General features: G+C 39.4%; 1 protein-coding gene across 1 annotated transcript in view; it reads left to right on the top strand.

The window, feature by feature from the left end:
• The window catches only part of ABCA13 (ATP binding cassette subfamily A member 13), a 293,932-nt gene extending 281,856 nt beyond the window's left edge, over nucleotides 1-12,076 (top strand). Inside the window, 3 exon segments of the mRNA XM_043507121.1 lie at nucleotides 8,369-8,474; nucleotides 10,345-10,482; nucleotides 11,833-12,076. Coding sequence (XP_043363056.1) covers nucleotides 8,369-8,474; nucleotides 10,345-10,482; nucleotides 11,833-11,922 — 334 coding nt within the window. The 3' untranslated portion in view covers nucleotides 11,923-12,076.
• The last annotated feature ends 15,557 nt before the right edge of the window (nucleotides 12,077-27,633 follow it).

Genomic DNA, 27,633 nt, shown 5'->3' with positions numbered 1-27,633 from the left:
CTCCATGATATTTTATGTTTTTCAAGAAATTGCACAGAAGCATTTTTATGTTTGATACAGCTGGCCAATCCCCTAGGAACAGTATTTTGAATATCTTCCTTCATTCTGGGTCCATCTGGACAGAATTCTCATAGTTGAAATACCCATACCCATTTTTCAAGTGCTGGATGCACATCAAGTCTGTGCACAAATAATATCAGCAAGCCAGCTGATTAAATTACCCAACAACTAATCCATTTGTTACAGCAGAGCTGAAGTGAAAATGTGTTGCCAAACTGGTTACACTTTACCATTTAAAAAAATTAGGTTGATGAGGAAGATTTTCGTCTTTCTTTCTAACACATTTGTGGATTTCTTAGAGTGAAAGGAGAGGTTTGAATTTAAAAATCTCATGAATATTCCAGTGCTGAGTGGAAACAGAGTTATAATACTGGAGGATCCCAGTATTTATTAGGTAATAAAGTCATGATGTATTTATTAGAAATCATAAAACATGCCATTAATGACATGGAATAATGCAATTTTTATAGCTATTATTTTGAAAAATCAAAATATTTTTTCATTTGACAAACTAGTTATTGTCACTGAGTGTGTAGGCATATATGGGTAATATATTTATCTCAATATATTCCCAATTAAGAATTAAGGTTGAAAGCAGCTTTCTGTGGAGTTCGGCTAGCACTCCCTGAAAAGGTACATTTTTCATTACAAATATTATGTATCTTTAAAAATTCCCAAACATTTGAAGTCTGGGAATGAACCCTATCTATTTATATTTATACATATTAAACACCAAACCTTACATTAAAATAACATGATTAAGTTGCAAACTCAAGCACAAGAAAATTAGGAAATGCCTGAATTAAAGTTGCCTGAGCATTGAATGGGTCCTGTTAAAGACTTTAGTATAATGCATTTGCAAAAGAGAGCCCTATTAAGGTTGCATAGGCACCCTCATTTCTAACATTTCCTGACTTCTGTGTGCTTGGCCTTGCAACCTTAATGATGATGTTTTAATAATTTTGTGTGTGTAATATCCTATGTTGTTGTTTTTTTTTAAAAAAAGCTAACTGAAGAAAACAGAAATTCCATCATCTGACATCAGATTGATATCCACATAGGTCATCAGTAGGTTTGGAACCTTTAAATCCACTGTACAGACTTCCATGTAAGCTAATGAAATAGTTGATAGCAGTAGTAGCTGCCATCCTCTATGTAGACCAGCAGTAGAGGGGATGGGACACTTTGCCAGTGGGAGTCATAGACATTTGCTGACAGCTGAGGAATCATGAGGCTTGGGAATCTTGGTTTCCATTCCAGGCTCTGGAGGGGAGTTTACTCTAGTGGGCACAGACTCTTGTGTTCATTCTCCCTAACCATGACCTCTTCTGTCCCATCTGATACATGCTATCCCTGTCCTAGTCCTAGCTCTTCCTTGCCCCTGACTCTCCTCCCAGTATCATTCTTGCCTCTCCAGTTCCAAACTCCACTCCTCAGGCTTCTCTTCTTAGTCCCAGGCTTCTTGCCCAACAAGTCCTAATCTGATACCTCCAGACAACCCTTATCGAAACAATCATAGTCCCCTCTTCTCATCTGATCAGTCTCATTCTACCCTCAGTTATGTCTCCCAGCCCATATTCCTATTCCTTCTGGCTTCCAAAAGCTCCTTATCAAATTTGTGCTTCTCTTGCCTAGCTCCTTCTTCCAGCCTCTCTGCCAAGATTACCAGTACTCCCTCCTCATTGTGACTCCTCTTCATATCTGTTTCCCTCACTTCAGTCTGCTGCCCCACTGGGTCTCAGATCCAGTCTTTTCCTCCAGACAATCCCAGTCTTCCCCTGCCTCCTCATCTAAACACAGTCTTCCCTGACCTACTGGCTTCCAGTCATCCCTCCACCTGTTTTTTTTTCCAGCTCCCAATCCAGTCTCCTTCCTCAGCCACTCCCAATTTCTCTCTGCCATCCTCCAGTCCTGTCTCCACCCCTGCAAGTTCCTTCTCCTAATCTACTTCCCATGTGACCTTCCCCCAACAAACGTCTGGCTCTTGTCCCTTCTGCATTCAGGCAACTTCCTTCTCCACACTACTTGAGGCCACAGGAGTGAGACTCTCTGCTCATATGACTAGACCTGCGTAGCTGGTGGCAGCCCAAATCTGTAATTGCAGGGAACAATCTGCTCAGCCCAGGGCTGGAACATGTCCAACACAGACGGACTCTTTGGGGTATTTAATGGCTAAAATCTAAGTTTCTACTGAGTATGTGCACACTGCGATTTTTCACAGGCTTATAACTTGGCCAAATTAGGTGGATCTTCATGGGGAGAGCAAAAAGTACACAAAGGACACCCCCTGACAAATTTCAAGACCTTGTTCCAAATCTGGGGCACTACAACTTTTCCAACTTTTCTAGAAAAGTTTGCCAGACTCTCTGAACCTGAGTAAAACAGCATATTTTGATCTAGCCTTATTCTTGACATTGATGAAAACCATTTTAGCTGAAATTTCCCCAAAACAAATTCAGTCTGAGGCCAGCACAAAGCATGAAAAACTTCAACCCAAATGGTTAAAGGTTGGCAAAGTTACAAGCAACTGAAAATAAGATCTATAATGAGCAATATCAGGCAACTTCAGCAGGTTGTGCTATTAGCCCGTTCTGTAATATATAGGGTCTGAACCACCACTTCATTACTCCACCAGTAGAAGGCCAGAGTATCACAGTGGTGAATCAAGCCCAGGGGATGGGTGTGGGTGTACGTATGTGTATACACACACACACACACACAAAATGTATGTATACATGTGTATGTGAATACAGTAATCAAGATTTTGATATACAGTATGCTCCCCTTTATCCAAATCCCTATTATCCAAAACTGCATTAACCAAATCTCTTCCTTGTCCCTCATGCAGAGTCTTGGTCTGGAGTCTCTGCTGTGCCCCACACCTTGCGCCTGCAGGGATTGATGGGAGTGAGTGAGCATGGGCAAAGCAGAAACCCCCAGCCAGGACTGCAAGGAGGAGGAAGAGGAGGGGGATGAGCCCCCAGGCTCAGGAGAGGCCATTCCTCTACTGAATAGCTTCTGCCATCTTGATTATCTGAAATCTCAATTATCGGAATAAGATCCATGCCCACCCTGCTATTTGGATAATTAGGAGTATACTGTAAATAAAATAATCAAGATTTTAAAAATAGGTGCCTACATTTAGAATCTTAAACCCATAAGTGTCGAGTGCCCAATATCTCATGTTGACACTGGTGGGAGTAGCTGGGAGCAAAGCATTTTAAAAAACCATGCCACCTATTTTTCAACCTAAATATGGACTTGTGAGACTAGGTTTTGAAAAATCTAGGTTCTGAGCGTGTATACATGGACATGTCTTATGAAATATATGTCCAATACACTATATATGGCCCATACCTCTGTATTATGTGTCAATCTGTCTGTTTTTACATTCCTGTTGTTACTTAAGAAAACAGATAATAACAAAAAGAAATAACTGATGAATAGCTTATGGGAAGGAGATTTTATATATTAAAAATTGCTATATAATCTACTTATGATTATGTATTTGTTCAGCAACACTGAGGTTGTTCCACTTTAAATAACCATATAAGGAAATGGCATATAGAAGTTGGTACCAGTTTTGAATTTGTTATTAAGATTTTTTTTAAGAAAGTGAAAGTTTCATCAGTTCAGTTTTAATTTTTAATAGATACATTTATCTCAATTTTTTTCTCTTTTCAAATACATTTGTATTTGTTTGTACATTTTATTACGTAAAACAGTCATGCTGGGCCAGACCAATGATCCATCTAGCCCAGTATCCTGTTATCTGGCAGTGGCCAATGCCAGATGCCTCAGAGGGTGTCAAGGTTCCTTCCCCACTCTGAACTCTAGGGTACAGATGTGGGGACCTGCATGAAAAACCCCTGAGCTTATTTTTACCAGCTTAGGTTAAAACTTCCCAAAGGTACAAACTATTTTACCTTTTGTCCCTGGGCCTTATTGCTGCCCACCAAGCGACTAACAAATATAACAGGGAAAGAGCCTGCTTGGAAATGTCTTTCCCCCGCCAAATCCTCCCAAGCCCACCCCCCCTTTCCTGGGGAAGGCTTGATAAAAATCCTCACCAATTTGCATGGGTGAACACAGACCCAAACCCTTGGATCTTAAGAACAAGGAAAAAGCAATCAGCTTCTTAAAAGAAGAATTTTAATTGAAGTAAAAGTAAAAGAATCACCTCTGTAAAATCAGGATGGTAAATACCTTAAAGGGAAATCAGATTCAAAACATAGAGAATCCCTCTAGGCTAAAGCTTAAGTTACAAAAAGACACAAAAACAGGAATATACATTCCATTCAGCACAACTTATTTTATCAGCCATTTAAACAAAACAGAATCTAACACATCTCTAACTAGATTGCTTATTAACTTTTTACCGGAGTTCTGACCTGCTCTGGTCCCAGCGCTGGTTCAACTGATGCTACTTTAATGATTATAGGTTTCAGAGTAGCAGCCATGTTAGTCTGTATTCACAAAAAAGAAAAGGAGTACTTGTGGCACCTTAGAGACTAACAAATTTATTTGAGCATAAGCTTTCGTGAGCTGAAGTGAGCTGTAGCTCATGAAAGCTTATGCTCAAATAAATTTGTTGGTCTCTAAGGTGCCACAAGTACTCCTTTTCTTTTAATGATTATGTTTTCCTCCTCAGGGCTTGAACTGTTTGGTATTAAAGGTTTGATCCTAGCAGTGCTAATCAAACCAGAATGTGGTCTGTGTAATTCCACTTTCGGTTTCTGCATTAATTGTATCAGTTGGGTCAGAGAGGAAAACATTTAGATGAAAAAATGGTCAGTTCAATTTCCATTGCCTCAGTTGGCTACAGAGAGTAATTTGCTGGCTGATTACAGAAAGGGGGGAGATGTTGTAGATGATCAGAATACCCTGTACAGAAACTTCTGTAGAATTCAAGGTATAGGAGATGCCTAATTTGACTAGCCAGAAACATTTCCCATTTTTGAAAGCTTTTTATTTGTACCCATGTTGGTATTTATGCCATTCAGGATTAAGAATTATATTAAACCACAGAGATTTCTGTCTGTGCTAATCAGAATTTTTATTTATTTTCATTGGAAACTTCACTGCATGCAACATTTTCATTTTATGAGACTGCTGAACATCTCCATAAAACAGTATTTTTCTGACTGTAATTCCACAGAACCTCTGTGTACAGGCACCAGAAGACTGATCAAAATCAATGCTCTCTTCTAAAAGGTTACCTTCGCTTGACTTCCATCTACACTGAACACCCTTGTTAACACTATCCATCTTTGTTGCATTTTCTTTGTCATTTCTGCAGGGATGATAATATGCATATAAAAGATTTAATTACAAGTATATTATGTGTTTGTAAATCATTGCAAGGGAAACCAGCCAGCCACTGCTCTGGATTCCACAGCATTCCGCATCCTTCTCTTGTGATCATGTTGTTCACATATTACTCCATGCTAGTCAAAGAATGTTTGGAAATCAACAGCACAGATTGGGTAGTGTCACGTTTGAACAAAGCTAAATAATGGCATGTTTCCTTTTCCGATGCCATTTAAATGTTTGGGTCCAAATGCAATCGGAAAAATAAAACAAAACACATGCAGTGTTGGGGTGCTGTCTATATCTTTTTAAACAAGTCATCACAGTCATATTTTAGGGTGCTGCAACACAGCTTTGCTATGTAGCCTTTGTACCAAACATTCCCACAATACGATTCTTCAGTATAACAAGATACATGAAAATAATACTTTGCTCTATGGATCTAAACTTTTGAAATAATTGGCTAGGTTTTCACCTAGAGTTAAATGTCAAGAGTCACAGCTTTACACCAGCTAAGGATCTGGCTCAATGCAATTCTCACAGCCATTATTATAATCCACATGTTTTATAAAGTAAATGAGTCAAAGGAACGCAGACAATCTGTGATTAAACTGGGAAAACGTCTCCTGAATCCGAGGCTTGTGCTTTACCATCTTATCTTTACTTTTTTTCTTTCTCAGACTATTGAAGAGAGGTTGAGCTGAGGGTTTCGGGTGATTATATATATGGGCAGTCCTTTTCTTTTTGTACTTTTGTGTGTGTTCAGTCTGTGCAATGTGTACCTATAGACATATTTTTCTAAACTTGAAGGAAATGTATAATGTACAGTTTACTCCAGATTATCTGACTGGCATGGAGGACATGGGTTTTGGGATTTTGAATAATCAAGAGGGCAGGAGCCATTCAGCAGTGGGGAGGCCTCCCCCACGGCCTCCCCTTGTCCTTCTTCTTGTATCCCAGACTGGGTTTTTCTGCTCTGCCCTGCTCACTCATTCCTGTGACAGTGGCGCTGCAAAGGGCTCCCCACTTGCTATGCAGCCAGTGACACCCAATCCCTGCTGACACAAGGTGCAGCAGCACAAGGAGCCCTCTGCAGCTCTGCTATCATGGCCAAGCTCACTTGTTCCCATGACAGTGGGGCTGCAGAGGGCTCTCTGCACTGCCACAGGAGCCGTTCAGCAGCGGGATGGCCTCCCCCATATCAGGGCCTTTTCCCCTCTCCTCCTCACTGTTGTGGCCAGGGATCTCTGCTCTGTTATCTGAATTTTCACATTATTCAAATCTCTTCCTTGTCCCGCCGCATGAGAAATGCACCCTCTGCAGCATGGCTCACGCTGGGGGATGAGGAAGGGATTTGGGTAATGTGGAAGATTGGATAATAAGGTTTCAGGTAAACGGGAGTAAACTGTATACTATTCCATCTACCGCTGTTTTGATGATGATAATTTGCACTATATGTGATAAATCCAAGAACTCGGCATGTGTTGTGAGTTGTGTACTGGAAACTGGATATTTCTGCAGGGACATTGTGAAATAAGGAATCCTTCCCACTACCAGGCCTCAGAAGAACAGCCATTTGGCTAATATAGCCTGGTAATTATTTCTCTACCATGTGGTAGACTTCTCATGAGCCGCAGAAATTCCACTAGCGCTGTGCAGTAGTGGGTAGCATAGTCTGGAAATGCATTGGTCACTTTATAAATTTGCCACATACTTCAGGCCCTTTATGAACATTTCAGAAACACTTAAAAATGTACAACATATGAAAGGAGTGTTCTGATGTTCCTAATTCAACAGTGAATAACAGACCTTCCATACAGCGCTCTGTAGCCATGGTGTTATAGCAGAGTTTGTCTGAAACACCCAACTCTGGTAACAAGCCTTGAGCTTAATGAGAGAAAGTGGATTCAGCTGACTCACTTAGACAACAACTCATTACCTCACCCAGATGTAAGTGAAGCAGATGGGAGTGGTTTGCTTGTAAGAGAGGATTTAGGGTATAGGCAGAACAATACTGAGATAGGAACCCTTGGAACAGGTAAGCAGGGCAGAAAGTTTATATTGAATGATATTAAATTGTGTGTGGTGTGTTATTTTATAGCCAAACCATAGGGAAGGAGGGTGAGATTTTGAATCTAATAGCATGTGGACTTTGTTTTAGAGCAGGAAAAGCACTTGCACGTACACCTGTAGTTGAAAATGATCATGAGCAAAAGTATAATGCTATAGAGGTGATTTTCATCATTTATTATGTGTCTATTTTATGTACAAAATTAACCATCTGCACTATATGCTAGAAAGAATATATTTAATAAAAATAATGCTTTAGTTAGATTTTTCAAAACTTGACTTACCTACATATAATGAAATGTGTCCAGAGATAGGAAAATAAATTCTCTACATTATTCCATGAGAGTAATAGTGTTAACAAGTAGTTAAAGTAGGAAACTAGGAATCAGGAGACTTGGGTTGTGTTCCTAAATGTTGCTGATTTGTAGTATGAACATTGACAAATCACTTAACAACTCTATCCCTTACTTTCTACTTCTGTAAAATACAGATAATACCCATGTTTGTAAAACATTTGAGCTCTTCTATGGCAAGATCTCAGTAAATGCAATGTATTGTGATCACCTACAGTTTAATACTTTCTCTCTCCCATTAGTAAAAATAGACCTACTACTCTTCCTTTTCTGTATTTGGTTCTGGTAACAAATGCCATCCTCCACTAACTGTTCAAAGCTGTATAGTCATTAAGACATGTCCTTCTTTTACAAATAACAGTTTTATGGCACTATGAGTATCAATGACATTGTCTCTTCCTTGTGGTTATCAGTATGTGTTGATGATAATATAATATTAAAATCCCAGTGGTGGTAATAGAATAGGCATCCATGCTGTTACTTGATAACATTGTGTGACAATCAACTTAGCTGAGCATTCTTTTCATCTTTATGGAAAAGAACATGTACATCTGTGTCTCTCTCAATGCTTTCAGGTTTGGAGGTGGCTATTCAGTCAAGGTTTGGCTTAACAAAGAAACAAATAACCACAGTGCTATTTTGGACTATCTGCAGCTACATTTTCCAGGAACACAGTTTAAGGTACGGCTGAAATTCTCTATTTATAGCAGTTGCCAAGGATAGGTTCTTGAGACCATTAGCAAAAGGTATAGTTGAATAAACTAGCTGATTTCTCATTATTTCCTGATCAATATGGCTACTCGTTTTAATTGATATGTGCGTAACTGTTAAATTGTCACCCACAGTATGGTGCAGATTAACCTCAGATGCAGAGTAGGGCCATTTCGGCAGCATAAGCAAATGTGATTGGTTCATGAGCTGCACTTCCCTTTTCTTATTTTTGGTATTTACAGAGTCAGAATTTCCAGTACATGCACACAGGGCTGATCCTGTGTCCACTGAAGTGAATGGAAGTAATTTCGGAGTTAATACATCAGCAACACCATATTTTTCTTTGTCCTCACCCAGTCAACCCAGTGCCTAGAAAATGGAAGTCAGGTGATCTTATTTCATTAGGAAGTCAACATTTACCCACAGCTACCACACAGTGACATCTAAAATGCCTCAGATGCCTTCTATTTTAAGCATAAGGATATGATGTAGTGTTTCAGATATCATTGTGTGATAACTCTTGATTGTTGAATGGCAATTACTATGTATACATGTCATCATCAGAAAAGCTCTCAAATATATATTTAATAGTTGACTGAAATGTTGTGCTACAACTTTGTTCTCCTTTCCCAGCAAGTTGCCTGAATTCAAATAGGGGACTCAGAATTAAAACAGGGAAATTCTTCTGAGGCTGAACTAATGCAAGGAAATGGGCATCCCAACCAAGAGATCCAGTTATATAATATTTTAGACATTTTCTCTCAAGACATTTTAACTCCTCCTTTCATTATTCTTTCTTTTCTTTAGTCCATCCATTCAGATAAACAGGTGTGATATCTTAATCTAATGAGGTGTACAAACCCACAGATGTAGTGAGATTTTCATTTTCACAGGCACTTGGCTATTTGTTTATATTGCTGATGTAGAAATCACACATTTTTGCTCTTAGCTGTGTTCATAATAAACTCTAATGGTAACCCAGGATTAGTTGGTTTGTATGTGTTTATATGAAATAGATGTGGTACCCACTAGTTAATAAAAGTAAACTTTATTCTACTTTCTCTAATCTTGCCAATGTCTGCAGTAAGATGGCTATAGTCCAGTGCTCTGAAGCACCTCTGTTTTCCAAGGTCACAGAGGAAAAGTCAATTGGTGTGTTATTCCCATAAAAGTGTCCTGGATTTGCATATATTGTGTGATATGAACACATCAGAAGAGGGTAATGCTTTCAAATATACCACAGCCATCTTCACATCCCCAAAATGTGTGTTCAGACATAAATATCAAACTCAGTAGATTAAAATATATATTTTCACATGCAAAATTGATCCTTTATAGGTGTAATTTAGAACTCTGTCTCTGAAAATGTGTCCTATAAAAGTAGATGGTACCAAGCTATAGAGTTTTCGTCTGCATATAGGTTTTTAGCAGCCTTAGTGTCAGGGTAGGGTTCTGATTTGAGGTTTTGGTTTGGACATTGTAGATACCAGCTGTGACATGCTGATTTCAATGTGGCTTCTGAAATGTTTCCCATTCTCCAAGGTGTCTAAATCAATGGGTTTGGTTTGAAGCCCTCTCTAACTTTAAAATTGATAAGAAAAATATATCTTCACAGCAACAAACAGCCAGCTGTCTTTCAAGTCCATTGTGATAGCTTTGTGGAAACTGAAAGATCTTTTCTGAACGACACCACGTTGTGCCTTTTACAATGTTACAATCAAGATCTAATGTATTCTTACAGAATCCTATTTTTCAGCTGAGGCTCATATTGAAACCGTGTCAGTTGAAAAATATAACTCTATCAGAATATTCACTAGCATTTATTTATGTTTGTTTGAAGGAACAGCACCTTAATCTCCAGGAGTATCGTGTACCATACGGATGCAACTGCTTACCAGAGCTCTTCAAAGTTTTAGAGAACCACGAAGTTCAGCTGCAAATCAAACATTATTCCATTAACGAAACCACTTTAGAGCAGGTATGTTCCTCCTCTGTGTTGTCTCTCTTTTTCTGAATATACTGTGCCACTTTAATTATGTATGCAGTAGAATATCGCAGTATATAGTTTATCTAGAGCTGTCCTTTTGCGATTCATAACCCACGATAACCTTATAACTAAAGGTTCCACTTCCTTAGTGCAAGTGGCTGGGATCTTTCCTTTTGAAGCAAATGTCATGCAGTTTACTTGCATTTGCAACCTATGTACCACTACAACAGGCACATTAGAAACACACAGATAGAAGGGTTCCCTGCTTATGCCTATGAAATCCTGGGTTTTCACCATGTATAATATAGTGATGATCCTGACATTCCTGGGTGCCAGTGGCATCTAGGGATATAACTTCTCACGTGTATTCTGAAAATGCTGAGAAGCCGAGCTAGTCAGAACATTAATTATGTATAATATTTGCTGTGAGATTAGCTCTTTTTTCCAAGTGCAAATCATTCATGAACAGACTTTGATTTGTACGAATCTATCAGCTCCTGCTGATTTAATTATTCAATGAGCAATTTATGCAAACAAATAGCCTATGGGTTGTTCCTTGACTGTTCACTCAAGCTTGTTTACTCTTCATTATTTGTGGTGAGTGATTACTCACCTCAGTCGCTTGGTGTTGTTTTTGCACCCTGCCTGAATAAGTGAAAGTTTTAAACAGGATAATTGTGATTACTGAATAACAAATATATTTCCTCTTGAATGAATTCCTTTGCTTCCATGTGAATATTGTTATGGGAATGAAGAATTGTCATCCCTCAAATATCCCAGTGATCAAAAAACCCTTTCATATGAATGTAGGTGAAAAGGAAAGGAGCAGGGGACCCAACTGAATATACCAGGCATTTGGAATTCAAATGGATGTTTGGCCACATCAATCCACAGCATTCAGAAGGTTACTCAACATAAATTTTAGCTTTAAATATCTGGGCGTAGATCCTGCACCACTGAAGTCAATGGGAGTTTTGCCATTCAAGTGGATGGAAGCAGGATCAGGCCCCTCCCTAATTTTTTAAAAAAATATTGATTTGTTTATTCAATACAAGCAAAATCCAGTGTTCCCAAGAAATGTGGATAACCATATAAAATTTGAACTTATTTTATCATTATTTTTATTTGACTTGAAGATGTAGAGGTGAAGAGCAATTTGTTTGCAAACTGCTCTAGATCAAATGTAACTCTGAAGGGATTGCATCAGTTTTGAACACAGACTTTTACTGATTTGCTTTAGAAAGCATCTTAATAAAAGTGGCCTGAAAAAGTCACAAAAAGAGACAAAGTTCTAGCTCATGTATTGCTATTCCATAAGCCCTCCTATGTTGTGTCTTGCAGGTATTTATTAATTTTGCTACTCAGCAGCAGGAAACGTCTTATTCTTCACAAGAATCTTCCACCAATCATCATCACCATCTGCCAGTCTAGGCTCAGTGCAGGTCACCATCCAGCAATACATTTTACAGTCAATTCAACTTTTCACCTGGTTACTGCCAAACTGAAAGAGAAGGCAAAATTTGCAATTTATAGACCAAAACACAGAGCTACCAGTTCTTAGTAGAAAGAGTGGTTATTACACACACACACACACACACACACACACACACACACACACACACACACACACACACACACAGCCATAAAAATGTACTCTCCTTTACTGAACTGGAATTTTATAATAAAACAGTTGCCTAATTAATGGAAATCTGTAACACAGTAAAAGGTCTGATCTTATAAAGAATGACATTTCAGAAGTTTTTGGGGGTGGGGTGGGGAGTAGCCCTCTGTTCATTTGATCACAGTAACATTAAATATCCATAATTATTATATGAGAAGGGAAGCAAACCCAATGGATATTAGGAACAGCCATGCTATCATATAATATTTGTATTTAATAACTCAAATGAGAGCACTTTGACTTCTGCAATAATTCAGTTCTGTGTTATGACAAGCTAAATTAGCCTTTTTTATTGTATAAAAGCACCACTATATTCCATAAGGGCTTTTTGTCAAAGGGGGCATTAGTGCAGTTATATTAAGTACATTTAACAAGGTTTCATAAATCATAGTTGACAATGAGTTCTCCCTAACACCTGTAGGTTATTTCTTTAGGGATTCTAGAGCATCGTTAACCATAAAAAAAGCTAACAAAATAGATTATTATTTTTTAACGTTCTAAGAGAAGGTCTATAGCCAAGGACATATTGGAAGTAAATGAGATAAGTGTACAGGCATTGATCAATAACCTTTTCAGTCTATTTCAGATTCTTCAGACAGGGCTGTGCCACAGCCTTCAATAGGGGCACCAGCATGTAAATCTGAGACAGAAATTAACATTTAATGGACAAAATCTCAGCCTCTTTCATCCATCCTCATGTTCTCTGGCTATTCTGTGGCTAGAGAAACATCAGAACTTCTTGGAGTTGAGGGAGAAGCTCTTAGCTCTTTTTTTTATAAACAAGCTCTCTGGGAACCCTGTGCCCAGTAGTTATCACTTTCATTTGGGCTCTATTATCTGATAGTTGACATTTTGGAACACTGTGATTTGGTAGAAAGGTATTTCTGAGGTATAATTGATGTGAAAATCAAATTGTACACTTTGAGATAAAAGGATCTAATCAGAGGCTATCTGTGTTCCTGTGTCCCTGCTTTAATGCCATGCTGTAGCAGGATGTCATTTTAAAGTGTTATCCTTGTGCCTTAGGCTTTTCAAGCCGACCCAAAAGGGTTTTTGATTCTCACGTTGACAGGTGTATTTCTGGACCATGATGGTTTTGAACGAATTTAGAATTCAGGGTTCCCACTTTGAAAATTTATTCTTGCTCTTTTCAAAATGTTAAATCCTGAAAACTTAATTAAATGTCAGTTTTCTGAGTAAAGTGTGGAATATTGTATTAATGTAGTGGGTGAATAAAATAAATAAGATTTATTTCAGACTGATGGTTGAATGCAATTCTGTTAACTACATTTCTCTTCTTTGAATACCTCCTCTGTCTCTCTCGGGACCCAATTTAATTGAAGCAAGTAGCAAATAATGTTTCTCTCCCAATCCTTTATGGTTGAAGAAGGTCAAAATCTAATTGTGTTCCAGTGTACTGGGTTCTGTCTCAGAGGACATTTTCCCAGTCTTTGAAATGCTGCACTCTGGAAGTTTGCAAAGTCTAGTCTTTGAAATTTTTTATTTTTAATTAAAGAAAAAAAATCTGTTCCACGAAAAGGTCAATTCATATGTTAATGTCAACAGAGTCACTGAATTTATGAATCACACAGAAATGTTATGCATTTTATCATCTTTGGATTTTGAATCCAAGACAACAGAGGATTTTAAACAAAAAATACACTTTCTCGTATGAGATTTCTGGTAGGTATTTCCATGACCGATTTCTCTGTGTCAGACTGTGTACCTCTTGCTTTGCAGGATGAAATGAGAACTGAACTCAGAATTTAAAACAAAGGAATGGCTGAAATGTTAAAGTTGAAATAGGAAAGATGAGTTTCACATCTATCTGTTTAAAAGCCTATTCCCATGCCCGCTGAAGTAAAAAGAAAAGGCTTCCACTGACTTTAGTACTGGTTGGATCTAATTTCACTTTCACACTTTCTAGAATGAAATCCCCATGAATTTAGGATTTTAATTTCTTGGATCTTAACCTCCCATATGGTTTTCAGTCCAGAACAAAAGGGACCTGTTTCCCAGATCTGGTTCACATGTGACCATAGTTAGTGGAAATCTGAGAATAACATCAAATCTTATGACATTTCCAGTTAAAACGGTGGGAGGCTTGTTGCAGTCATCTGCTCTGGTGATTTGTGAGATTTGTACCATTAAGGCCTTGTCTCATCTGAATGGTTTGTGACACGTTTTGATGTAGTTGAATCTGACCAGATTGCGCTTGAACCTGAACTTTGAACCCAGCCTAAACCTAATAAGGTTAGAATAACTGCTTTCTTGATTCATCTCTAGAAATGGGAAAGATGGGATGGTTTTTACATCTTTTAATGTCAGCAGCTTGCAAATGTGTTTTTGTTTGTTTTGTTTTGTTTTTTTAAAAAAGGCATCAGATCAGAGCCACAAATGAAAATATCTTGCTTTGATTGAGTGAGATCTGAGATCAGAAAGCTTCTCTGAGGAGTTCTGGAAGACAACATTCTTTCAGAGTTACACACTAGATGGTGACATCACAAACAAAACTGTTGCTGCAAGTGTCATGATTGTGGCAGCAAATTTGAAATGGAAATCACACCTTTCTTATTCTGGCAGAGAGAGCAAGATTCCAGTTCTTTCAGCATGGGACTTCCCACTGTGTGCTTTAATGAAACTTCTTTGTGCTGAGTAATAATTTAGTCATCTGAAAAGACATCAGAAGTCTCTCTCCCTTTTTGTTGTTGTTTAGCATCACAGCAAAGATTGTTTCATCAATGCAATTATACTTACTGCCAAATTGAAATAAACATTGGGCCAAATTCTGGCCCCTCTCGTACCCATAAATGTGATGCCCATGAAAGGAAGGTGCGTTAAACAAGCCAGGGGACTTTAAAGAAGGATGGTGATGCACTCAGGCAGATCAAATTAGTAAATGCACATGCCTGGTTTTCCATGATTGTCACAAGATGGAGAAAATGGGTTTCAGCTGTAAGAAAGGTTAAACCAATTGGCAAGATCTGTATATACACCTAATTTATTCCAGCTAGAGAACAACTTACTGCCTACCTTTTCCATCCCATTTGCCAGTCTTCTGTGCCATCTATGGTTAAAAGAAATACCATGAGGATTAAAGAGTAGGGGTTCAGCAGAATATAAGGGAGCCAGCAGGAAATGAACAAGATCTTCCTGCCAGGCAAGAATGGCAGATGAGATCACCTGGAATTACTTTGATGTGGACTTCTTCCAATCTCAGGAAAATAAAATGAAAAAATGTTAAGGTACAGTTAAGTTTGCTAATGCAATTCAAGAGATGCACCATAAATGCATGCTTAAAAAAATCTTGAACACTAGGGAGTATGGAAATCGCAAGATATGATTACATAGACAATTCTGACACCAACCCCAAATCCCAGTTCATGGATATAGATCACTGTCATAAATATAAAGGGAAGGGTAAACACCTTTAAAATCCCTCCTGGCCAGAGGAAAAACTCTTTCACCTGTAAAGGGTTAAGAAGCTAGGATAACCTTGCTGGCACCTGACCAAAATGATCAATGAGGAGACCAGATACTTTCAAAGCTGGAGGGGGGAGAACCAAAGGCTGTGCGTGTGTGCATGCAGGTGTGCAGGCTGCATTTGACGCGAACAGAAAGGAATGGAGTCTTAGAACTTAGTAAGTAATCTAGCTAGATATGCGTTAGATTCTGTTTGTTTAAATGGCTGATAAAATAAGTTGTGCTGAATGGAATGGATATTCCTGTTTTTGTGTCTTTTTTAACTTAAGGTTTTGCCTAGAGGGATTCTCTATGTTTTGAATCTAATTATCCTATAAGGTATTTTCCATCCTGATTTTACAGAAGTGATTCTTTTACTTTTTCTTCTATTAAAATTCTCCTTTTAAGAACCTGATTGCTTTTTCATTGTTCTTCAGATCCAAGGGTTTGGGTCTGTGTTCACCTGTGCAAATTGGTGAGGATTTTTATCAAGCCTTCCCCCAGGAAAGGGGGTGTAGGGTTTGGGGAGGATTTTTGGGAGGAAAGACATTTCCAAGCCCACTCTTTCCCGGTTATATATCTGTTAGACGCTTGATGGTGGCAGCAATAAAGTCCAAGGAAAAAAGGAAAATAGTTTGTACCTTGGGGAAATTTTAACCTAAGCTGGTAAAAATAAGCTTAGGAGGTTTTCATGCAGGTCCCCACATCTGTATCCTAGAGTTCAGAGTGAGGAAGGAACCTTGACAATCACTATACAGAGAAATTCTGAATAACCAACATCCAAACAACCCTAATTCTGTCTCTGTACTAGGCTTATTGTTTTAGGTTTCCAACCCAACTTCCATTGAAGAGTATGATAGTATTTCCTTAACTTTATTCAGAGCAGGACTAGTTCCTTATATGTCATTTCACCATTACACATATGGATAACTGAGGGTATGTGTGTATGATATTCATTCCAAAGTTTAGTGATTTGTACTGACATGAATGAATAGGTCCTGTTATGTATTAATACCCTTTTTTGCCTCTAGAAGATAGCCAAAATTTGGGGTCCTATAGTTTGCATTAGAAGGAGAAATTGGGGATAGAACCAGTTATTTGTACAAAGTATTGTTTCTTTGAACACAGGAGGAATCAAACACAAAATAGAGTATTTGCTTACAATTCCAAGCCTCTTTCAGACAGCACTTAACCCAAAAGGCCTCTCTTAGTTTTTTCCCCTGAGTCATCCTTCCAGTGCTTCTATGTCTGGTGCTTTGTTGCTGCCTCCTCTCCTCCCCAGTTAAAATAAAATTTGTGTAGTCCCTTCACTCACAGTGATAATTCCTCATTGCTCTCACATGGTGCCTATGTTTCAGTTTGAGGCCTATGTTGTTTCAGCTATTTGGTTCCATGAAGGAGTTTAATGGCTTCTTAAATTAAGGGTGAAGTTATGCCCTCCCCACAGTGAGGTTTAATGCAATCCACAACATTATGTTTTATGATGTGGCAACAAGAGTTATATTCACACACAGTAGTTTTGTCTCTAATGATATTTATTTCCTTTTACCCTGGAAATAGTTTCCTCAGCAGAAAAGTATTGCTCTTCAAATGGACTGTTTCTTTGTAAGACCACTATTGTGATTGCCATGGGTTGTAATTATTTTTTTCTGTTTAAGTGTCTTTCTGTGTTAACTGTGTGCTAAGTAAGGTTGGTATCAAAACTGTTTTTGTAACCTCAGATTATGATTTCCATACTTATTAATGTTGGAGTTTGTTCAAAGATGTGTATAACCGCTCTTAGCGCATACTAACTGTAATAGTAACAAGAACATTTTTATTCAATGTTCTAGTTTATAAAGTATTTTATAATGTTGTATTTTGAATACTGTTAAAAGATGTTTCAAGTTTTATTTCTCCCTCCCACCCCACCCCCCACTGTTCCTCTGATATTGTTAACTGCTGGAATTAGCCTACCTTGCTTGTCACCATGAAGGGTTTTCCTCCTCCCTCCCCCCCCCCCCGCTGCTGGTGATGGCTTATCTTAAGTGATCACTCTCCTTACAGTGTGTATGATAAACCCATTGTTTCATGTTCTCTGTGTGTGTGTATATAAATCTCTCCTCTGTTTTTTCCACCAAATGCATCCGATGAAGTGAGCTGTAGCTCACGAAAGCTTATGCTCTAATAAATTTGTTAGTCTCTAAGGTGCCACAAGTACTCCTTTTCTATTAGTCATATGATATTTGGGATAGAAGGTTTTATTATCTTTCATCATCAAATTCATTTCATGATAAATATATTTGACAAAACCACCTTTTTGAGACCTATCCATTAGTTTATGTTAACACTATATCCATTTACATTCCCAAGGTTTTCAAAGATGGAATTAGAAACATACATTTTGTAAAGTAAAAGCATTGCAGAATTTGAATTTGAATCTGTCAGCTGGCCAAATGCATCTGACATCACATGTGTTACACAATGACATTCCAGATGTAAAATCACTACATACTTTTGAAACATGAAAATAGTAACAGAATCTTGAAATCGTTTTTTTTAAATGACAACATTCACAAGTGTCCTATGGTGTAAACATGTATGATTTTTTTAGATTTCTACAGTAAATCTATGTTCAGATAAGAATGGTCAGAAAATAATGTGGATCTCTCTCATTATAAAAAAAAATTCCTACCCATCCTACACTACTGAAAATAATGAAAATCAATTCTGCTGCACATGCTAGTGACAGAAGAAATCAGACTAGTAGCTCCTCCAGGTAAAAGTTCCCTAATTTAGGAGTTAGGATTGTCAAATAAGGCTTATTATGGAACACCATTTGCAAATTGAATCTTGGAATTGCAATCAGCAGCTCCTTAGTAGTAGTATAAATTATAATAAAATAACCCCAGAGACTTTCAGCATTACGCATAGATGTGCAGAGTAGGTTTACCAGTGGATATGCCTTCCTGCCTCCCCCATCATAATTTTGAATTCTGGGTATGAAAAGGTCAAACAAAATAGTTTAGATTCACATCAGGCTAGCATTATCTCCACTTATCCAAAATGTTTTGCATTAAAAAACTGACATGAAAGTTTACAATAAAAGGCAGTATTTTGAGATTCTGATGTGACAGATTAAATTGATTTTTGTGGGCTAATTTTCATTGCATCAGAAGTATTCTAATAATTGCTTTATCTCAAAGCAAATTTGTTTCTGTTCTTAAATGAAACCCAGCACCCTGACCCAAAGTGTGATGGGAAGCACCTACCCCTCCCTAGTTCTGCAGGGATTAACTGTGCATTGCAGGCTGAGGAAGCCATGCCCCTTTGCCTCTGATGGGCATGCTTATCCTGGAGACGAGGTATAAAAGGAAGCGGCCCAGCTCAGTCTGGGCTGGCGGCTGAAGGGAGAGGACACAGACTGCAGGCTCTCTCCAGGGACCTGCTACAGGACCCGACCCCAGAGTCAAGGCATGCAGATGCTATTTATATTTATCCTAAAGGTCTTTGGAGCAGGGATCATTTTGTGTCTGTACACAAGATGGGAAGCAGCCCAAGGGACTTAGAATATGCTCCGGTGGGTGAACTAGGAACCCAGTCAGCATGTTTCAGGAGGATCCCTGCTGACTCAGTGGCGAATAACCCCACCACTGCTGGGACCCTGGGCTGGGGCTCGGAGGAAAAAGGGCCCGAGTCCCACTACCCAGGGTGCCACACATCCCCATGTGGCGCCCCACTTCCCCAATGGGCCAATAGGCCACACAATCCCATGGAGGGGTGCGACTTTATTGACTCAGGCCATTACGCCATGCTGACCTGAACAGAAGGGCCGCATTAGTGACTGGCCATTAGGCCATGCTGCCTTGAGCGGAAGGGCCACTTCACTGACTCGAGCCATTGGGCTATGCAGCTCTGTGTGGAAGGGTGACTTTATTGACTTGGTCCACTAGGCTGTATTACGCTGTTTCCTAGTAAGGGGCATTAGCACTGGGCCTAACCAGCTGTGGTACAGCCCCTTTCCTGGCTTGTGACCACATGTGACCTGGCACCCTGTGACAGGGTGCACCTACCCCGTTACACAAAGTAAAAAAAAAAATCCCTGCTGGAGGGTAGGGTTAGGGTCCAGAGTGACGTACACAAATTGGAGGATTGGGCAAAAAAAAATCTGATGAGTTTCAACAAGGACACATGCAGAGTCCTGCACTTAGGATGGAAGAATCCCATGCACTGCTACAGGCTGGGGAAAGACTGGCTAAGCGGCGGTTCTGCAGAAAAGGACCTGGGGATTACAGTGGATGAGAAGCTGGATATGAGTCAGCAGTGTGCCCTTGTTGCCAAGAAGGCGAACAGCGTATTGGACTCTATTAGTAGGAGCATTGCCAGCAGATCGAGGGAAGTGATTATTCCCCTCTATTCGGCACTAGTGAGATCACATCTGTAATACTGCCTCCAGTTTTTGACCCCCCACTACAGAAAGGATGTGGACAAATTGGAGACAGTCCAGCGGAGGACAACGAAAATGATTAGTGGGCTGGGCACATGATTTATGAGGAGAAGCCGAGGGAACTGAGCTTATTTTGTCTGCAGAAGAGAAGAGCAAAGTGGGATTTGATAGTAGCCTTCAACTACCTGAAGGGGGGTTCCAAAGAGGATGGAGCTCGGCTGTTCTCCAGTGATGGCAGATGACAGAACAAGGAACAATGATCTCAAGTTGCAGTGGGAGAGGTCTAGGTTGGATATTAGAAAAAACTCATTTCACTAGGAGAGTGGCGAAGCACTGGAATGAGTTACCTAGGGAAGTGGTGGAATCTCCATCCTTAGAGGTTTCTAAGGCCTGGCTTGACAAAGCCCTGACTGGGATGATTTAATTGGGTTTGGTCCTACTTTGAGCGGGGGTTGGACTACATGACCTCCTGAGGTCTCTTCCAACCCTAATCTTCTATGATTCTATGATTTAAAAAAAAAACTAGTGATCTTTTAAACCTCAAACCCAGCTTTGAGTTCATATATCTTTGGGAACGGTTCAGACTGATTCTTACTTATTTAATGGGTTGTTCTCCCTAATCAGGACTGTGCAGGTGCTATTCAGTTATCAAACATTCAGCAAATAAAAAGTTAATATATGCACATCACCAAAGACACACTGGAAATGGTTGTAATATGTTCTCCACAATGTCATTCTCCTGATAAAAAACTAAGAATTTTTTACAGGTCCACCTTGGCACGTAGGAAATTGTGGAAATGTTCAATTAAGGGATCATACATTTCTCCCCCCTCTCATTTTTCATTGAGTCCAACATAGTATTTTCAAGACCTGCAGTATAACAGGAGTCTCTGTTTCCAGTAAATAGTGTGTGTGGCTGGGGGGCGGGGATTATAGATATAAATATATAAAATGCTCACATATACACAGATGCTGATGGTTTTAAATTCAGCACAATCAACTACTGACAGTTCATGCCAGATCTATTTTTTTCCATTGTTCCTTTATACCTATTTCTTTATCAGTGCCAAAGAGGCAAAACTCTTAATAGGATCAGGAAGAAAAAGTGATCACAGACCATTTTATATGACAAAACATTCTAATTCCCAAACTAATTGATTTAAACAGGATCTTTTCGTTGACTACGACTATTTTTGTGAGGAGTTCACAAAGCATAGGAAAAATCACAGAGACAGTGAAATTTCAAACTTTTTTCTCATTTCTAATAACTGCAAAATGTCTTTGGACATACAGAGAAACCAGCGTCTGAGACCACTCCATAGCATTCCCAAATATAAATATATTTGTATTCATTATGCCCCACCTAAGATTGAGATCCAATTAATTTAGATGCTGTACAGACACAAAATGATCCCTGCTCCGAAGACCTTTAGTATAAATATAAATAGATGTCTAAGACAGACAAAAGATGGGAGAAAGGAAGTATTATTATCCTAATTTTACAGATGGGGAACTGGGGTACTGAGTGATTAAGTCATATGCCCAAAGTCCCTCAGAAAATTTGTGGCAGAGCTCAGAATTAAACCCAGATCCCGTGATTTCTAGTAGATCTTAACCACAAAACTAAATATATGTTTTTATATATGGGATACAGACTTGCATCTATGGGTTGCTGGTTCAAGCCCAGTTCTGACAGCACCATACTGTCCTGTCTCAATCCTGCTACAAGTGGATAAGTGACCCAGTCACCAAAAATAACATTATTCAGCAACCTTGTTGGCAACCTCAGCAAAGACTGAACAGACAGGGAGAAAAACTACTGAGTCTTGGACGCTGCTGGTCCATTCACAGAAGGGTTTGAGCTCCTTGCCACATGGTATGGATGAAGTCTGCAGGCCTGTACTGAGCTGCTGTGAAACCATCGGGATGTGAGCTCCACTCCCTGACCCAATTCATGCACAGTGAATATACTCTCTAGAAGTGCTTCTAGTGGCTGTCTAGTAGGTCTGCTATGCTTGGGAAGAAGCTGCATGATAGAGTGACACAGAGGTAGCTGCTGTATGCTGCAGCCAAGACCATCTGCCTTACTACTCTGTCCCTCCCTTCACATAGGAGAAAAAAGAAGATTCTGTGCGGTCTCACTGCCTCCTTCTAGTGCATCAAAGGAGAGGGTTGCTGAATCTTCTCCCAGCCCAGCAAAAGTCAACAACAAGCCACAGCCTTTCCCAGCCGGCTGTCCTGCTGCTCAGATCAGGCTAAGAGCCCTCTCCATCTCTTTCGCTCTCCAGGCCCACTGACAGGTAAGTGGAATTTTTATGGATGAGCAAATCAGGGCCACCAAAGAAATTGATATTGGGGCTAGGAGAAGCCTGAGGGGAAGGAGATAAGGCAAAGGATAGAGCTGCTGGAGACTGACTTGATGTAGGGGCCAGCTGAGAAAGGGAACAGAATTTTTGGTGTGGGGGAATGGAGGAAACAAGATGGAATGAAGGGGGGGAACCAGAGATGGAATGTGGGGGGTGGGGCAGAGACAGGCAAGGAGGAGGAGCAAAGGAACTGTACGGAGGGAAGAAGAGAAGTAGAATAAGGAGTATTAGTTGTGGGAGGAGTGAGTGGAGTTGGTGAGGGTGGAGATGCAATAGTGGAGCTGACCATGGTGAAAGAAAACAAAGGTGCAATGTGTCTTAGAGGTAGAGGAGAGGTGACTTTGAGGGATGATGGAATTAGAGGTGACACAGAATTTGGGGCAGGGGTGCGGGATGGGTGTTGTTTTACTGAGAGAAGAGAATCATTTAGAATGCACCAGATGGCACCAAATGTCAGATAATTTTTAATGCCCATGGCAGGGATATCCCAGACTCCACCTTATTCTTCTGCCTGCAAATACCCCTGTACACTGCTGTGAAGCTTTCTTCCCCATCCCATCCTGTCTGCGGATTACTCATTACATGAGACCAAAACCAACATTGTGACTGCTCTCGGCATGGAGGGCTGATCACCCTTTACTCTTATCGGGCCTGATTCTCCACTGCTCTTGCCCCCTGCACACTCACAATAAGAATGCAAAGTGGGGATGAAACAGTATTACATAAGAATGGTAGAATTTTGCATTCACTTTGCGCAGATGTAAAGGACAACCCATGTTGCAAGGCAGTGGAAAACCAGGCCCATGGACATCAGTGAGAATTAAAGGTGCTCATCATCTCTCAGACTGGGCCCAATTGAGCCTTATGTGTTCTGATCAAAGGCTATTGCCCCATACTGCTTTTGTATCTGAGAGAAGTTTCCATTGTGATGCTCATTCTGTATCTCTTCTGTAACTAAGAGATTCAGCCTCTACGGCTGCTTGTCCAGCACCTTTCCCAAGAATTAAATTCACTTGGTATCAGTAATAATTTAGTCAGGAGCAGGTAAACCTCAGCCAAAATGAACTCCTTTCCTCTTTCGTTCTTCAATATTGTGACTAAATCTGGGCTGTGTGACTTGGCTCTTACCACCAACCCATCCTCCTCCCTGCAGTTCCTTAGTGATCTTGTCTCCTTAGTGACACCATTTCCTCCCACCACAATCTCTCCTGAGTCTTGCTGGCCATCCAATGACAGATTGATTGGATCTGTCCTTGGGTACACACATTCCCCTTCCCCATTTATTATTTAATATACATTTATTTTATAAAATATTTATACCAATGTTTTTTCCATGGCTTTTTTCGTTCATTAGCGTGTTTTGATAAATTATGTGAGCCAGATCTCTTTGGTGGGGGTGGGGGAGATAAGTGACTTTTGGCCCTGAAAAAACATGTAGACAGACACGGTGTCTGGGGGGGTCCCTCTCCCCCCCCCCCGACTCTACAGCTATTTTTAAAAGGTGACTACAGGCAACAGTTTTATTTCATAGAAAGGCAAAGAAAGAAAGGGCAAAAGACCAGGGACATTCAATTTCTAAAAACACTAACAAGCCCTTAATTATTCATGTGTAATTACAGTTTACCCACATTAGCTACAAGAAAACAAGAAAACATAGGCTTTGTGTGGCAGACTCTGAAGAAGGGGATTAGAAAGGAAAGGTTATCAAAGGCAAAGGATGACTGAGTCAATGCTTCAAACCTGTTCACCAAAACGCTTCAGTATGCTCCTCCCTCACCCCTTCCTTTCTCCCTCTTGCTGACTCCTGAGGCTCACACCTTCAGAGAGTGAAAGAAACACCAAACATCTCTTTCTCCGGACAAGAGCTTTCATCAGCCATTTCCAGCAGTTGGAGCTCCAAGAGATTTGGGAAATATCTTGCTGTGGATCTTACTCCCTTTCTACTAGTAGTGTGTTTCAGGTCCCCAGGCACATATTTGACTGTCTGAATGTGTGACAAACTGGACCTTATGCGGCAGAGGTGGTATCATAAATCCTTCAAGGAGATAAGACTTGATGTGTGCCAAGGTTACTTCTGCAAAGACCCCAGGCTCTCTTTACCTCCAAGGCATGTTTATTTTGTAAGCCCTCACCATACCCCCTCCAGCGCATTACTGGCTTTCACTCCACCCTGCAAAGCTCCAGGTCATGATACTTTAACCTTTGTTTGTAGCATGGTTTATATAAAATACAATATAATGTTACACATTACAAAGCAGGAATGACCTCAAAATCTGAGCTGTTTCTCCTAGTAGCTGCACCTCCTGCAGATTTCCATAGTTACCAGAGCCCATCTCTCCTTCCAGCTTCTGCACCAGTTCTGTGTCCCTCTTGTTTCTAAATGTGTGTGGAGTGCAGTAAGATCTAGTACCCCCTCCTAGTTGGTCTCTCTCACCACATCAGATAGGTCTGTAAAAGCTGAAAAACTAACAGGATGCCACAGACTTGAGCCTGAACACAATGTGGAATTTTCTTCACCTATGTTCATTGCCCTTAATTATTTTGCTTTCCATAAGTATTATTGATGAACCACTCTGCTAGTGAACCAGTTTCCTGTTAGGCATATTAACAGAAACAGCATATTAATAAAAATATTAGGGAATATTCACAGAAGCAAAATTTGTCCATAATTGCAGTTATTTGCACAAAAAAAATGTATTCCGAGGATTAGTATAAGTGAGTCAGGGAGCAGAGTCAATATTATGTGACTTGTGTTTCCAATCAAGATCGAAGCAATGCAGCTCAAATTATGCATACTGAAACCTCACAACAAACTCATAAATCTACAGACAAATATAAATTATTTGGCAGCTACTTTTGACTGGATTTTAAAATTTAGAGTTAAATGATTAGATGATTCACAAACAGAAAAAGGGGGCAAATTGGTTGAGTACATTATTCACTATGACTGCTCTTATGATGGGTGAGGATAGTATACACGTGAATTTTTTAAGGTTACCAGATTATAGAACTATGTCAACATTTACGGATAAATTGTAGAGCTTTTCAGTGGAACTTAATCCATTTTGATAGAGTTGAGAAAAATACAATATAGTCAATTTCTTCTGTCAGTACTTTGAATCTGCTGAAAGTAGAAGAAAATTAGTCACCATTTCTCCTTCAAGTCTGTTTGTTTTGGTGTGCTGTGTGAACATTAGTCTCTCAATTCAGTCCCTTCCTTGTGAATGCTTAAGTAAACTGCTTATGTATGAAAGGTTTAAGATGGCACCAGTTCCTGGCCAAATAATACATAGTCAAGAATGTCACCTAGCTGTGACATTGATTTAGGCCCCAGTAATGCCATATGTAGCACACAGGCAGACTGATATGCCTACATGTAGCCCTATTGGCTTGAATGGAATCCACAGACATGCAGCAGTCTACCAGCATCCTGCTATTATATATAATTTGGTAATGCTTAGTGGCCAGAACTGCATTATCCTAGGTGCTGTACAAACATATCAGAGAGATGATCCCTGCCCAGAAGTGCTTACAATCTAAGTGTTAAAAGACAGATGGGGAAGCACAAGAAAAACAATAGTATGGTATTGGGTAGTATGAAAAGCAATGGTTTCAGCATACCAGCTGCCTGACCATTGTTGCATAATGCTGCATTACCAGGGCAATTACCATACTTGATACAGGCAAGTATCTGCCTCGGATGGATGTTGTACAAGCTGGCAGCATTACTGGGATCGAATTATGGGTGTTGGAGATGTCGCATTTCCATGTGTTCCAGAGTTTGGTTTTGGAAAAGGTCAATCCTAACTTAGCATTGTTCCATGCTTTCTAATGTTTGCTTCTTATGAGTAAATGACAAGGATCTTTCAAAGTTCTCTGGCTTTCAGACGTGTGACTAGTAAAGACTATTGACATTTTTCTAATGAAAAAAGTGTTGAAAATATGGCATTTTTAATGAAAAAATTCTTTTATCACCAAAATCAGAAAGTATTTTACAAGATTTGTTTTCCTGTGTTTTCGGTTTTGATTTTTCCTCTCTCTTGCCTTTGCCTCTTTTTTTTCTTTTTCTTTTCCTCTTGCTCTTTTTCAGTGACAAAAAGGGGAAATGGTCAAGGTGGGGAGAGGAGGGAGAAATGAAAAATGTTTGACGGTGCTTTTGAAAATCCCACCCATTATATTTTTGCCCAGTGAATTAGAATGAACAAACACATCCCCCTGTTTGATAATACACTACATTTCTGATTCTTGAAGTTCATTTGCTTATCCATGCAGGGCTTTAAATTTTGCTCACTTGTGCATATAAATATTTACCAAGTTTAAACAAAACTTTATCTTCTGCAAATAAATTGTTTAGTCTCTAAGGTGCCACAAATCCTCCTTTTCTTTTTGCAGATATAGACTAACACGGCTGCTACTCTGAAACCTGCAAATATATTGTATTCCACTTTTCTCCCAAACATATAAAACCAAGTGTATTAAATAAGGTGGCATTAGATAACAGGAAATGCATCTCTAGCCAAATGTGAATAGCAGATCAAAAGAATCTTTAATTTGCTTTTATCTTGCTTTGATTTGGGACCAAATAGAATATGAGCAGCCTAGAAAAATTAAAGGGAGGAAAAAAGATTATTTGTTTTCTTCTTTCAATCAACAGCTTTCTTAAGAAAGAAGGGTATGACCCTGTTTATTATTAAGAGATGATATTGGACCTTTAAAATGTAATGAAAGAATTTATCAAAATAAGATAGTTTCATGGTCCAATGCTCAGCACACAGCAAAAGCCTTCTGAAGCTGCAAGTGGATTATAATTACTCCTTTTAAATAGTAAAGTCAGGCTTAAATCTGCTCTCAGTAAGCAGAAACAAACCACAGTTAAGACAATAAGAGCTGAACCCAAATATGTGAGGGGAAGATTTGGCCCTATGACATATCCCTAAGGAGTATGTCACAATAATTAAGTAATTGCTAGATGTCATTGGTGGACTATATATGTGAACTTGAAAGAATATTTATCAGTTCGGAAGAGAATTGTGTGCTGTGAGTTTGGTACAGTAATTCTTAGACATAGAAAAGAGAAGAAGTTGTCCTATTCATTTAAAAAAAAAGGTTGTATTAATTCTAAATCTTCTCAACCAAGAGGTTTTATGCATTATAGTGCATGCAAAATATGCAAAATAGTGATAGTTTGGTCCAAAAATATGCCCATT

This window comes from Dermochelys coriacea, chromosome 2, assembly GCF_009764565.3.
Source record: "Dermochelys coriacea isolate rDerCor1 chromosome 2, rDerCor1.pri.v4, whole genome shotgun sequence".
In the NCBI taxonomy this organism is placed as follows: domain Eukaryota; kingdom Metazoa; phylum Chordata; order Testudines; family Dermochelyidae; genus Dermochelys; species Dermochelys coriacea.
This window is presented reverse-complemented; position numbering and strand designations above follow the sequence as displayed.